General features: G+C 43.8%; 1 protein-coding gene across 1 annotated transcript in view; it reads left to right on the top strand.

Annotated features, from left to right (window-relative positions):
* UGCG (UDP-glucose ceramide glucosyltransferase) overlaps window positions 1-3347 on the top strand; it is a 56247-nt gene extending 52900 nt beyond the window's left edge. Inside the window, exon 9 of the mRNA XM_032214447.1 lies at window positions 866-3347. Coding sequence (XP_032070338.1) covers window positions 866-1036 — 171 coding nt within the window. The 3' untranslated portion in view covers window positions 1037-3347. The remainder of the gene's footprint in view (window positions 1-865) is intronic.
* The last annotated feature ends 11877 nt before the right edge of the window (window positions 3348-15224 follow it).

Here is a 15224-nt window from a genome sequence, read left to right as displayed (position 1 = left end):
GAAACAGGACTGTGTAGGGTTCCTTCAGCATGTCCCTCTGAGTCCATAACATGAAGCTGGCATAGTAGAATTGTCTTCTGGTGATTCATTTATGTACCCAGAAGACTTTGGGGAAGGAGTGTGCTTTTTGGCTGCAGTTACAGGTAGTCTTCGACTTACAACCATTAGTTTATGACTATTCAGTGGTACTACAAAAAGTGACTTACAACTGGTTCTCACACTTAACAGTCACAAACCACCACCACCACCACTCCGGTCACATGATTAAAACTCAGACACTTAGCAACCAGCATAATCATCATTTGCAATCATTGGAGCTGATTTCTGAGAAGCAAAGTCAATAGAAGAAGCCATATTCTCTTAACAAATGCAATGATTTGCTTAACAACCATGGCAAAAAGGTAGTAGAATCAGGCATGACTCATTTAACAACTGCCTTGCTTAGCAATGGAAATTCTGGTCCCAGTTGTGGTCATGAGTCAAGAACTACCTGTATTTGGCCCCTCTGTACCACAAATCTAGAGCAGTTCTTGTGAAAGCACCATGTTGAATGATCTATGCAATGTTTTCAGGATACTAATTAGTCTATGTAAAACTAAAACAGTTGTCATACATACTTTTATTAAAGATTCTAATAGAGCCTTTAGTTCCTAATTGACTTGATTTAGAATAATTGTTTCTTAAAAATATGAGCTATGGATTTGCCTGGAGTATTAGAAATAATAGTTAAAATGTAATGCCTAAGCTACTTATTTTTTTCTGCCTCTTATAGTAATCTTTTTTAATTTAAGCTTATTAAGTAAATATTTAATTTGGTTGGTGAAATTGTTACTGATTATGAACTTCTGTTCATATAATCCCCCAGGGCAGTGCTCTGTGTTTTTCAAAACTTGACTATGCAGTAGCATGGTTCATCAGAGAATCCATGACGATATACATTTTCCTCTCAGCTTTGTGGGATCCTACTATTAGCTGGAGGACAGGACGCTACAGATTACGCTGTGGAGGCACTGCAGAAGAGATCCTTGATGTATAGCCACAGCTTTGTGACTGTGTATTTCAAGAAAAAAGAAAAAAGAAAGTATTACAAATTATGTTTATATATATGCTTTTAAAAGATCTACCTTCAATAGTTTTATTACCTGTATGTTTTCATATCTGTTCTCTAATTTATTTTGCATGGCACTTGCATCTGTGAAAAAAAAAAACTATAGTCTTGGCCAAATGGTACCTTGTTTTTATGTACAAAATCAAATCAAGAGGATTGGTTCCAGGATTCATTTTTCTTAGGAATGTTCTGCAGCAAGTTCTACAAACAGCATCTTTCAGTATAGCAAAAGCTACTCTCTATTAATCAAAGGACATAATTCACTGGGAATAAATTCTGCATAGATCCACTGAAAAATCTATGGGCTGTATACCAAGCACAGCTATGCGTTTGTCCCAAATGGTCTTCTGGTCATTGGACTGCATCCACTAAAAGGCTAACAATATAAATACAAGAGCGGATAGCTTTGGAAAGCACAAGTGGTGGGGCACAAGGAGAGAAGCTTTTTATATGATCTATGCCTACCTCTTGCAGTTGCTGCAGAGCAAATATGAATAGATAACTTGGCTTTAGGAATAGCAAAATGTGTATCTCTGTCTGGGTATATACGAGACATGGGAACGTGGGAAGAATTAGTGCTTCGATGGGGGGCATCTTTTGGCCAACTCTAACTGGTTCTGTCTGAACCATTTTAATCACTGTGCTGTAATTAGCCTAGCTAATCTTCTCCATTCCCATTCTGACTTTTTTAAAGGGATAGTTATGGGGAGAGGGGAAGCATTTCAGAAACATTTCACATGTGACCTATTTTCTTACTGTCTTCTTAAGAATGTAACTTCATGAAGCAGGTATTTATTATCTTTTTTTAAAGTGGGCATCTTTCTGTCTACACTAGTCATCCTTAAGTATCAAATTGCAATAGATGTCAGTATATTAAAAGGCAAAGTGAATTTGCTGTTACTGATTTGAACTTGTAAGCTTTAATTATCAACTGGATCTTCTTTTGGAATTTTTCCTTCAATTAATCTGGTCTTTCAATTGGGTTTTTGTATGCAAGCTGTAATTGCTAAAAGAAAAAAGACTAGATAATAACCAATTTGTAAATGCATGCTGTTTCTCTCTCCTCACCCCCCATCCCTTTTAACTCCGTTTGTTCTCCCACCTATTATTGGATTGCTCTTAACATGGTGAACTGGACTTGTTTAAATGTGACTTTGATCACAAAGCAAATTGAGAGGGGCACTGCATTAAGCCTTTTGTTTTTCTTTTGTATTTGTACTTACGTTGCTTCTCCTCCCCCTCCCTCCCCCCCCCCAAAAATGTGGGCATGGCATGTTATCACCATAAAGGACATTTGCAAAATGCATTGCCAGTAAGACAGCTTTAAGTCCTTGGTTGTAACACTTCTGTGATAAAGAGCATAATTTGTAGCATTTTAGCAATAATTATGAGTATTTATGGAATTGGATCTTTTTCCAATTTACTGAGCCAGTGCATTTAATTGTCTGGTATACACACAGTGTAAAGTAATAGAGTGCGTGTTTGAGCACGCACATTTTTGTGTGCAGACAAATCCTATGAAACATTCCCCAGAGCTTTGTTTGCCTTATGACATTACAGAAATTGTTTTGAAGGGCATCTTTTCCCTTGAACAAAGGCTTTTAATGCATGTTTCATTCTTTACATGTGAATCAGGAAGAGCTGCTTCCTGAGGAAGGTTGCATATTGCAAACTAGTCTGGTTATGAGCCATTCCGGTTGTGTTTTTATCATGTTTGTTGTTATCACTGATACCTAGCTTAATTTTGCTTATGATATTGATATATTTCTGTTTGTTCTATGAAGTTTGGTTGACGCCATCTATTACCACTGTTAAAGTGAAGCTTAGCTGACTTGGCATGATGCTGATCAGCATGTGCAGTGTAATACAAAAACCAAAAAGGCTGGACAGACTTCAATGTATGTATGTGTGTGCACATGTGTGTGTGAGAGAGACCTATGAAGAACTATGTAAGAGAAGTATGAATGTGTGTGTGCGTGTGTGTGTGCGCGCGCGCATTAGTGAAACCTTTATGATTTAAAGGAAACTGATGCTTCACCTTAATAAACAACTTAATTTCTTGTATAAGAAATCTGGGTTGATTTTGGAAAAAAAACCTTCAAATATTGTAGGAGGGCACTGACAGAACAGAGCAATGGTTCAAAATGCTTAATCTAGAATTGTCTGTCAACATGTTAAGAATACCATGTTTATTTAAGACTGTCTTGTTTTGTTTAAAAATAAATTTTGAATACAATCACATGGTTTGAAAAAATGCTTTTATTTTCATTTAATATCCTGTGAATGGTTCTGATATGGAGATCAGTGCTTTTCATCTTGTGACGTTATCATTCTCATTTCTATAAAAATGCATTTAATAATTACATCAAATATGATCTATCTTAAAGTTTATCTGTATATGTTTGTGCATGCATGTACACACACACACACACAAGGTGTCCCTAAAATATAGACAAACATTTATAGTTGGAGATGTGTCAATGTTATTTCCAATCATCGGAAATGTGTAAGCTACTTGTTTGTTTAATACTTTTTTATATTTCCAGTGTGTTAATGGCTCTGCATGACTTACAAAGATAACATGTCAATTAAAACAATATTAAAAGCATATTCGATATAAAGCATACAGGGTTAAACCAAAAGGCTTGGTTAAATAAATGTTTTAAGTTTTTAAAAAACTGCTAACGAGGATAGGGCTTACTTCAACCTGAGTGGCAGTTTATTCCATAATATAGACTCCACTATGGAACAAAACAGAAAGGGTCCTTTTGGTCAAATGTTATCTACAGCAGGACCAGAAAGAGGAACACCATTCATGAGTGTAGATACTGTATGACAGGGCAGAAGGACCTATTTTTGTGCCTAAGTCATGAATGGATTCATACAACATTGTAAACACTTCGAATTGGGCTTGGAAGACAAATGGGGCTTTTTCAACATAAAAATAATTTAGGGTCTTAAAGAGGTACATTCTGGACCACTTGTAATTCCTGATACATTTTTGAATATGAATATATTGCAATTGTCCAGGTTATCAATGCATGAGTTATGGAAGATAAATATATCTTCTCTAAGTATGGACACACGGTTTGTTAGTTCGTGCTGATGAAAGATCTTCCTGGCCATGGATGTTATACATGGATATTCACATTTTAGTTCCTTAAGGCATGGAATTTTGCACTCCAGACTGCAGAACTTCAGTGCTGAAAAACTCTCTGATCGGATGCATCTCTTCATAGCATTTCACCTGCTCCACCTTCCTGTGCCACTACTAGTCCTGCATTTCTCACAGTTCCACCTGTTCTTTGGACTGTAGATGTTTAAACCTATCTTTCTTTGAGATACATGATGGCCAGTCTGCACATTCTTGCTCCAGAGAGCTATTGTAATGGTCTCATGGTTTCCATGAAACTATTCATGGGGCATCTGGCTTTTCAAATTTAGTACACTTGATGCAGTCTGCGTGATGACATCTTTAAACTGTATCCACTTTTCAGAACAGACCTTACAAGTGGTAGATTGTCAGAGGGTTTTCCATTAAATGCAACTTGAAAACTTTAGACATGGCCTGCATCTTGCAGTCTGCTGATATTGAATGATGTTCTGACAGCCTTTGGTTCCCTATGGCGTAATGGGACTATGTACACAGGTTGAAGACTGAACAGGTCAGCCTGGGATATGTCCAGTACTCAGCACCATGCATGGGCTAAGTGACATCTTTAAGGACATGCTGACATACTGTGACATGGTCAAGTAGGTGGTGATACATGGACCTGGGATTGTTTTGCACTTGTTTGCAAATCTGAACATATGTTAGCAATGCACAGATTGTGCTCAGTACACTTTCTCAGAAGCAGCAACCATTGCTGTTTAGTTTTCCCATCCCATGCCTCCCAAGAACTCCATCCTAATTGTCAATGTCAGTCTCCATTCTAGCAATGAACTTAATCCAGATTAATGAGTTTGTTGTTGATGGTTTGAATAATGTGGTCAGGCCTTTGTAGAAATCTTCCTCGTCTTCATATGGATCCATGAGACTTGGTGTATAGACCAATGAGACATTGGTTTTGTCCCATTTTACGACCTTTCTTACCAGAATTGTTAAGTGAATCACTACAGTTGATAAGTTAGTAACTCAGTTGCTAAGTGAATCTGGCTTGCCCATTGACTTTGCTTGTCAGAAGGTCACAGAAGGTGATCGCATGACCTTGGAACACAGCAACAGTCATAAGCATGAGCCAGATGCCAAGGATCTCAATTTTGATCACATGATTATGCAGATGCTTCAAAGGTCTTCATTTTGAAGAACGTTCGTAGGTCACTTTTTTCAGTGCCATTGTAACTTTGAATGGTCACAAAAGTGTTTTAAGTCGAGAACTTTCCTGTATGTTTATTTTTTCCAGAGGGTAGAGTAGAAATGCTCTTCAGCTGAGGTTTTGATTGCAAAGCCTATTCTGTGAATTCTGTTGCCTCTCTTTGCTTTTGTTCTGACCCAGGTTTAACAGAATCATTAAACAGACTCCTTGTCCCGAAAAAAACAACAACCCCTTTTTATTTGTTTAATGTGAATTCCTGGCATTCACATCCAGAAATGTCCTGGCAATAAGACTTTCAAGGTTTAATTGCAAAAACACACCTTATCAGTCTTTGGATAGTTGCCAGGCCTAGAGCTTCCAGTCGCAACTCCACAATGAAATACCTGACAAGGAACAATGAAATACCTGACAAGGAGTCTCTGCGAGGCATGAACTCAGATAAGCAAATCTTCACAATAATAAGCAAACTAATTGTCTCCTGCAAACACCACTCCCCTTTATTTCCTATATGAGGGGCCATTCAGCATCCACTTGTGCCTTTACTTCTGAGTCAACCCCCGTTCCTTAGTTGTTCCCTTCTCCTTACAGCTCTACACGTACACACATCTGGAGCAAGCTCCAGCTGTTCTTCCCCACTTATGTCTGACTCCAAAGGCAGCTGATAAATGTTGGTCAGCCCTGACCCCATCTCTGCCTCCTATACAGATTACTCATCAGAGCCTTCCCCAGACTCAAGGACTGGCCCAACCTCCCCACCCTCCTCACTGTCTGAGTCTGCCAGCTCTGCCGGCAGCTGGTGGGCCACAACAGCTTTCCCTTCTCAGAAGAATGTCTATCCACGTGCTGCTGCCTGTAGTAAACCCTAATTGGCAACCTGTGTGCAGTGATATCAATGCTATAACATTGAAATTCAGCTGCTCTGTTCATCTTTGGGGCTTGCACCTTGTCTATCCCCAATATGCAGTTGTTCCGCCCTCCAATGATAACTTCTTTTTCTTGACCTGAAACCGCTAAGGAAATGATATGCTATCTGTGGTTAGCTAACCAGATGTTGTAGGACAGTGATTATTTAGGATACCTTTTCTAATCCCTCCTTCAGGTGAAGGTGGACAGCTTTAAAAAGAGCTGTCTAGTCACCCTGGATCCTGCTGGACATCTCTGCTACCCAGTCTAGTGAGATGACCAACCACTTTGATTATAAATCCCTTGCAACTTGAAGGTGTTTATGACCCTCACAGTGTCCCACAGTCACATGATCACCATTTGCAGACTTCAAAACTGGCTTCCAACAGATTCCATGGAGAAGCCAGCATTAAAATGGCAAATTTCAGTCACAAGATATCTCAATTAATGACCAAGCTTGATTTGCTTAATAACTGCAATGAAAATGATGGAAGTCCAGTGTAGCCATGAGATATTTTGCTTAATAACCGCCAAATGTTTGTCATGGCATGGATATTATCACGTTTCTAGCATAATCTCAGATGTGATGCTGTATCTTTCTATATCTAATAAATAACGATTAGAAATAATTATAATTTAATAATTATATTACATGATTATAATAAAAAAGTACAGTGAAGAATTATCTTTATTAAATACATCTGCTGGTGCCAACTCTTTCTCAATAGAGGTGGAGATAACATCCATGTATGGGTTAACACTGTCCGTTCTCTGATTGGACTGAGTCTGATTAATAATTAGTTAACCTTTATAACCTGCCCCTCTGAGTGACTCCACCCAGCTTTCGACTCAGTCCACTCTGGACAGTCGTGTTATCCAGTATCTCCTGTACTTGGAATTAGTTAAAATCGAATTAATCAGCATTGACTTTGAGACTGACAGTAAGTAGTTGTGGAAGAAGATATAGTGGGCTGGTGACAATAGAGCCAAAATATCTGACCCTTAGGGGTGTGGGAGCTAGAAGAGCTGAGGTGGCGCAGTGGTTAAATGCAGCACTGCAGGCCACTTCAGTTGACTGTTATCTGCAGTTCAGCTGTTCAAATCTCACCGGCTCAAGGTTGACTCAGCCTTCCATCCTTCCGAGGTGGGTAAAATGAGGACCCGGATTGTTGTTGGGGGCGATATGCTGACTCTGTAAACCGCTTAGAGAAGGCTGAAAGCCCTATGAAGCGGTATATAAGTCTAACTGCTATTGCTATTGCTATCTGAGAGTGGCTTGCTGAGCGTTACCATTTAGCCTCGAGCTGCAGGTGGAGGGGGATGCGCACTGACCTTTCTTACCAGCTCAGATTGATCCTTCCTCGAGCGCTACGGTCCCTGGAGTGAAAGCCTCCACCTGCTTCTGGCAGCCGTTTTTCCGCAGCTTAGTCTGCGAGGTTGCAGGGCGCTCAGCCAGTGCTGCCTCCCAATGCCTTACAGCCTGACAACTTCAAAAGAGCCACAGAAGTGGCAGCGCCCCGGCAGAAAACCTCAGGCAGCTAGAGAAGGCGCCAGTGGCCATTGGGAATGGCTTGAGCCTGAGAGCCCTCACAGGCAGCAGGAGAAGATGCATGGGCATTTTGGACTGTGTTAGGCCCCGGAGGGCCTCGCAACCAGCAAGAAAGGGCGCAAGTGGCCATTTTGAACTTGCTGGAGCGTGAAATTTGGCGCAGCCACCATTTTGACTGCACCAATCGCCCATAACACAGATGGCAGATAGCAATGTGGCAGACCATCTACCTGAGCTGGATAGGGGGACCCAAGGGGCAGGTCCTGGTTTGCTCTCCGTAGCTAGGGGACTCAATCCTTCTGCCTTGCCTTCCACTTTGCAGGGCAGCAGTACAGCCAAACCCCGCAATAAGGGCTCTAAGAGCTCTAAGTCTGCCAGCAAGAGCTCCAAATAAAAAAAGGCCTCCAAGTCTGCTGGCAAGGAGACTACTCCCCAGACCAAGCCCAGCCTCCCTCGCCACTCTACTATCTCCAGGGAAGATCACACCTTCCTGGGCAGTGCCTGCTCGGGCCACAGCTCCCCACTACATTTGGAATCTGGGCCTGATCTATTTAGCCCAATGCTGCCCATTAACACAGCCAAGCTGTGGGGTCAAACTATAGAGACTCCAGGCCCCTGGGGAGCCACGCCAGCCTGGCAGGTGTGTGGAGGCCACCTTCACACCCACTGCAGCCAGTCTCCGTCCTGAGTACCCAATCCCTACCATACCTCCTGATTATCAGTCTATCATCGCAGAGGCCATCAAACGGGATTGTGTCTGGTCTGCAGGAATGCAGCCATACAGCCCCTCTGCTGCCTGCCCCCGCCCAAAGAGAGATGGCCTCTGGCCTGGAGGTAGACCAGTCTCCTCGACATTCCCATCATAGTCACTTCCCTCCCTCAGAGGAAGGGGAGATCAGGGAGGCTGAATTATCGGAGGAGGAAGGTGCAACCCCCCAACCAGCCGATCACTGTGGGGATTTTTCCACCAGCCCTATTCAAGCCATTGCTGACCAAGACTAAGACCGCAGCCGAGATGGAGGGACAGGTAGAGACTCCCTCAGTCCCCGGACCAACCAGGTCAGCCAGTGCATGGTTTACTGAGCATAAATTGGAAGCATATACCATCCCTGTCCCCCCAGCTATTTGTGGACGCCGTCCAGAGACAGTGAGCTACACCTACATCCGGCCCTGCCCCCTTTAGCACCGACAGACGTTTTTACAATGTTGCAGACGGGCTTGACAAGCTACTGCTATGGCCAACTGGATGCTCCAATATCGGCCCTCTACTCCAATACTACGCTGCCCGGCTCCCAGGAAGAGGTCCTCAAGCCGGAGGATAAGAAAGCAGACCAGACCCTTCAACGTGGTCACCAAGCAACAGCCTGGGCGGTCTGGGCCTCTGCATCAGCGTCCTTTTTCTCATGTTCTAGCCTCTGTTGGCTGCAGCAACCTCAGGAAAGAACCCCGGCCGGTGACTCTAGAGCATACCAAGACCTTAATAAGATTGTGGCTGTGCTGCAATTTTCTGCCGATGCAACCCTGAGTGCCACAAGGTTCGCCTCACGGGACATGGTGTCCTCCGTGGCTTCACACAGACTCCTGTAGTTACGCCAGTGGCAGACTGACCTGAGATACAAGTGGTGGCTTGCAGCCAAACTGTACAAAGGGGAGGATCTATTCAGGGATTCCTTCACACTGTTACTAATAGAGGGAAAGGATAAGCATAGGTTTTTACCCATTAATTACAAGAGAGGGTCTAACCGCCCTGGCCCCTACCCTAGGAGACAGCCCTTTAGGCAGGAGGAATACGAGGGTTCCTTCCAAAATCAAGATTATACTTTTCCCCCATTTCAGATAGCAAGGGAGTTTCAGCCAACACCAGCAGCAGCAGCCCTACCACCAGCAGAGGGGCAATCAGACCAAACAGCCCTTTCAAGGCAGGGGGGAACCAATACGTAAACCATGATCATTCTCAGGATCAGTTCCCCATTGGTGAGAGGTTACCGCACTTTGCAGACCAGTGGGAGTCCACTACATCGGACCGTTCCTCTCCTCTCCCCCAAGTTTTTTCATTCAATCCCCAGTTTCAAGCAATAGGCAGCAACAGCTCTTGATGAGCTCGGCCATTCGGCATCTCTTGGACATCGAGGCCATCCAAGCGGTCCGGACGACCAATATCATTTGGGGTTCTATTCAGTGTTGTTAGCTATCCCCAAGTCCTCGGGGGGTTGGAGGGCTATTTTGGATTTGAAACATCTCGATAAATACTTGAAATACTGAAGATTTAAAATGCACTCATTGCAATCAATTTTGGAGTGGGTCAGACAAGGGGGCTATCTTACGTCTATTGACTTAACAGAGGCGTACTTGCATGTACCTATCCTCCAAGATCACTGTCAGTTTCTGCACTTTTGCTATGGCAACTGTCATTACCAATACAGGGCTTTGCCCTTTGGCCCCTCTTCAGTCCCTCGAGCCTTCACAAAGATTTTAGCCATCCCGACAGCGCATCTGAGGACCGTCCCCATCTAGATACTGTCTTATCTCGATGATATTTTATTGCTATCATGTTTGGTGGATAGGGCCAGGTTCGATCTAGACACCAATATTCAGATGCTCCAATCCCATGGATTTCCATTAATAGAGCCAAGAGTCACTTTACTCCCACCACTTGGATCATGCACCTGGGGGCTTGGATTGACATGAGGGCGGAACAGGTTTTCCTCTCTGATGAGAGGTGGGACAGTCTACGCCACCTGGTGACTCTCAACTAGAGAGGGAAAGTAGGTATCACTGGCTACTCTATCTAAGCTGCTGGAAAAGATGGTCTCAACAATCTCCATTGTGCCCTGGGCTAGGCTACACACCATGGACATACAATGGTTCCTCCTACCCTTCCAAAAGAAACAGAGAAGCGCTTCTCTGGCTAGAGTCACCTTGCCAAGGGAGGTTATTTAATCCTTGTGTTGGTAGAAGTCCCCTGCAATTGATAAAGGGTACCACTTTAGGGTGGAAGATACTCATGATCACCACAGACATGAGTCCCTATGGTTGGGGTGCCCACTGGACTTACATATTGCACAGGGCCAGTGGACCACAGAGGGAGTTACACAAAGTATTGACCTCCTGGAGCTCAGGGCCATACGCCTCAACCTCCAGCACTTTGCCCACTTCATCAGGGGGCAGCATGTCCTAGTTCTGACCAATAAAATAACAGCCAAGGCACATGTGAACAGGCAGGGGGGCACCAGGTCAAGGCAGCTGATGAGGGAGGCAAGCGAAGTGGGCTGCTGGGCGGAGGATAACCTTTCAATCTCAGCTGAGCACATCTCTGGGGTTGAAAACATTAGAGCAAACTGGCGCAGCTGGTCTACCCTTGACCAGCCAGAATGAAGACTTCACCCTTCTCTCTTCCAGGAGATCACACGTCGATTCGGGGTTCTGGTCATGGACTTGTTCACCTCCCCAGCCAATTCATAGCTGCCCAGATATCTTACGAGGTTTCCCACGACAGGTGCAGAGGGGATGGATGCCCTTTGCTGGCCCTGGCCCCAGGGTCTCCTATACGCCTTTTCACCGCTTCCACTGTTAACCAGGGTCATGCACAAGATCATCTCATCCAAAGCAGAGGTCATCCTCATTGCCCCACACTGGCCACGCCAGCCATGGTTTGCAGACCTCCAGACATTGTCTGTGGAAAATCCCACCGGACAGGGTGTCCCTCAGTTAGGGGTCACTGGAGCACCCAGACCCTCAATGGCTCCAATTGACCACCTGGCAATTGAGCAGGAGAGATTTTTGGCCAGGGTCATCGACACTATACAGGCATCCATATGGCCTTCCACGAACCGTATTTACAATGCGACTTGGTGAATTTTCATTGCCTGGTGCTCTGATAGGGACATAACACCTACCTCTTCATCGATCCCCCAGGTCCTGGAGTTTCTTCAGGACGGTTTAGACAAAGGGTTGTTGCCCAATACACTTAGGAGGCAGGTTGTGGCCCTGACTACCCTATTGTCCTGGGGAGGGGGTCAATCACTATCTCAACACCTGACGGTCTGGAGGTTTTTGAAGGGGGCTACAAATCTCAAACTGCTTACAGTACACAGGTACCCCACGTGGGATTTGTCAAAGGTTCTCAAAGCCCTAACCAGGTCACCATTGGAACCCCTCCGTAAGATTCAACTACAATTCCTCCCCCTTAAAGTCTCATTCTTGGTTGCTATCACCTCCTCCAGGAGGATATCAGAAATTCAGGCCATATCGGTTAGAGAGGACTTGTGTACCTTTCATGGGGACAGGGTGGTGCTTAGGCTGGACCCCTCATTTAGGCCCAAGGTCAGCACATGGTTCCATTGGGCACAACAGATCATATTGCTGGACTTCTGCCCGTCCCCAACCAGGCCATTGGAGAAACAGTGGAATAAGGTCGATGTCAGGCATGCCCTTAAAATGTATATTCAGTGGACATCGGAGTTCCGGAAGACCAAAAGTCTCTTTGTTTCCTTCCAGCCCTCCTTCCTGGGCAGAAGGTATTGGTCACTACCATAGGCAGGTGGGTTAGGAAGTGCATCGCCACGGCCTACTCTTCCATTCAGGAGCCGGTCCCCCAGGGAATCATGGCCCACTCAACCAGGAGCTCAGCCACCACTACGGTGTGGAATACACAGGCTTCCTTGGGAGAGATATGCAGGGCGGGTGCATGGGCATCCCCCTCACCCTTTATCAGCAATTATAAACTGGACAAGTTTGCTTCGGTGGACGCAGCCTTTGGGTGTAGAGTGCTACAAGTGGTGCATTCAAACAGGTAGACCAAACCAGTCTCCCCCCTCCCAACGGGGAGTAGCTTGGGTGTGTCTCATGCATGGATGCTATCTCTACATCTATTGAGAAAGGGCGTACCTGATACGCCTCTTCTAATAGAGTGGAGATAGCATCCAGCCCCTCCCTGTAGGGAGACTGGTCCTTTTTGTTAAACGGGGAGGGGGTTCCCCTATCGAAGTGTGTACATAGTTCTTATTATTCTGGTTTGACAAGGCACATAATTGATTACTAAAGTTGGAGTTTGGATATCACGATAAGTGTCTTTCTTTGCCGAAAGCTGGGTGGAGTCAATCACAGGTGGGTTATAAAGGTTGTTAATTAATCAGACTCAGTCCAATTAGAGAATGGACAGTGTTAACCCATACATGGATGCTATCTTCACTCTATTAGATGAGGCATATCAGGTAAGTACCAACACCCTTCCCCCCCCCTGCAAAAATGAACAAACTACAGAGACATGAGATTAAACCTAGGTTGATTGAGATTAGGCTTTGAGTGTCAGGGTCACAATTCAGGTGTATCCTTTCTGTCAACACTGGGTACCTTGATTTAACCAACTGGCTGAAACCAGCAGTTAAAATTCATGGGACAACTCATACATATAATCTTTTCCTCTATGAAAGCTTTGTAGTCCTTTGTAGGAACAATTCAGCACTGATGATCAAATACAGAGCCAGCAAAACCTATATAATTTGGAATGGGGGAATTGGGAGATCAACAAGTTTGTCTGTGATTTTTATCTCACAAATTTTGATATGTTTGTTGGGAATACAAGCAGCTTCTCCTTTCTGTAATTCTGTCTCCTGGGTTTCTCCAATCTTACAGCAGCTATGTAGGACAGATGTTTGTGCTTAGTCATCGATGCTGTTTGGAGCATCAGCTGTGCATAGACTGGAAAGCCACTGCCTCTTCAGGGCTCTTCACATCCAAGACGTTGGAAAAATGTATTTATTTTCAGGGGCAGAAGTATGAAAACCTGACAAGTGAAGACTGGAGTTAGTAATTTCTTCTTTCCTGTGGATGTCACTTCTTTCTCAAATGGAACAGTTCCGTTTAAAACAAAGTTCCCTAAAATGTTCACTGAACATAATTTTTTTTTGAGGTTAAATGTTGCCTTTTATTGAATGTTTTATGAATATTGGCGTCTCTCAAATCCTGTGTGAATTGCCACATTGCCACATGATTTCACTTTTTTGTTTTCTTAACAAATGTAAACTTCCACTCCTCTCCAAACTGGTGTCCTCCAGAATGTGTTAGGACTATAAATGCAGTAGTGGGATCCTCACGGTTTAATAATCGGTTCAGTGATCGCATGATTTGCACCGCGCGTGTGCAGTTTGAAGAAATCTTCACTTCCATGTTTCTGCAGAGGAGTAACACAGCTGATTCATGCGGCAATCTGCTCTGCCGCGTGAATCAGCTGAGAGGATAAAGGTAGGAAAATAGTGCAGGCAGGCGGGCGGGTCGATCTGATTATCAGCGTGAACTGGTTCACTCCCAGCTGATTGTTGGAACTACCAGTTTGCGTGAACCGGTCCGAACCGGTTGAATCCCACCCTTGTATAAAGGCCATGGCAGCAGTACAGTCTGAGAATAATGCCAATCTATAATTATTTTTCAATTTGGAAGGTGAGGAGGAACATTACTGCAAAGGCCATTTCCTGCTATTTATCCCATCCATTTCTCTTTTACTATGTCAAGCCCACAGCCCTTCACTTTAAACCATGGATCTGCCTTCCAATCCATACAATGATCCAAAAGGCATTGTGATTTAACATCACCAGTGGTGGGTTTCTATTATTTTTACTACTGGTTCGCTCATGGACGCATGTTTGCTTGCGTGTATGCGCAGAAGTGTCTGGGTGGGTGGGCGGAGCCTCCTGTCACTGCTTCTACCAGTTCGCCAGATCCTGGCCGAACCGGCAGCAACCCGACTTTGAACATCACAATGAAACTAGAATTATTTCCATTGGGTTTTATGGAATGGAATTAGAAAAGAAATAGGGGAAATTCATATTGTATGTGGAAATTGGCAAGATTACCATATGCAAAAAGCTGGAAAGGCAATGAAATACAGTAGAAGATTGGATTATAAAATTAACTGAAGCTGCAGAAATGGCTAAGATGGCAAGTCTGGTCAGAGAAGAAAAAGCACATAAGACTGGAAACCTTATATGGATTTTGTTGAAAGAAGAAAAGGTAGAATTGATGATTTCTTGATTTGTGGAGAGAGAGAGAGAGAGAGAGAGAGAAAGAAAGAGAATGCGTGTTTACAGAATATACATGAAACAAACCCATGAATTTGCCTTCCAAATAGATTAATAAAAATTAGAACTATGCATTGTGCAAAATGAGAAGGAAGGAAGGAAGGAAGGAAGGAAGGAAGGAAGGAAGGAAGGAAGGAAGGAAGGAAATTGGAAGTGAAGATATTGGAGAAAAGCTACTGGAATACTCTAATGTTGCCAGCTGCAGGCAAAAAGCTATGTAGGAAAGGAAAAACAGGTTGGCTCAAAGTCAAGAATTCTTGATAGCTGTTGTG

Source organism: Thamnophis elegans, chromosome 3 (genome assembly GCF_009769535.1).
Source record: "Thamnophis elegans isolate rThaEle1 chromosome 3, rThaEle1.pri, whole genome shotgun sequence".
Classification (NCBI taxonomy): domain Eukaryota; kingdom Metazoa; phylum Chordata; class Lepidosauria; order Squamata; family Colubridae; genus Thamnophis; species Thamnophis elegans.
This window is presented reverse-complemented; position numbering and strand designations above follow the sequence as displayed.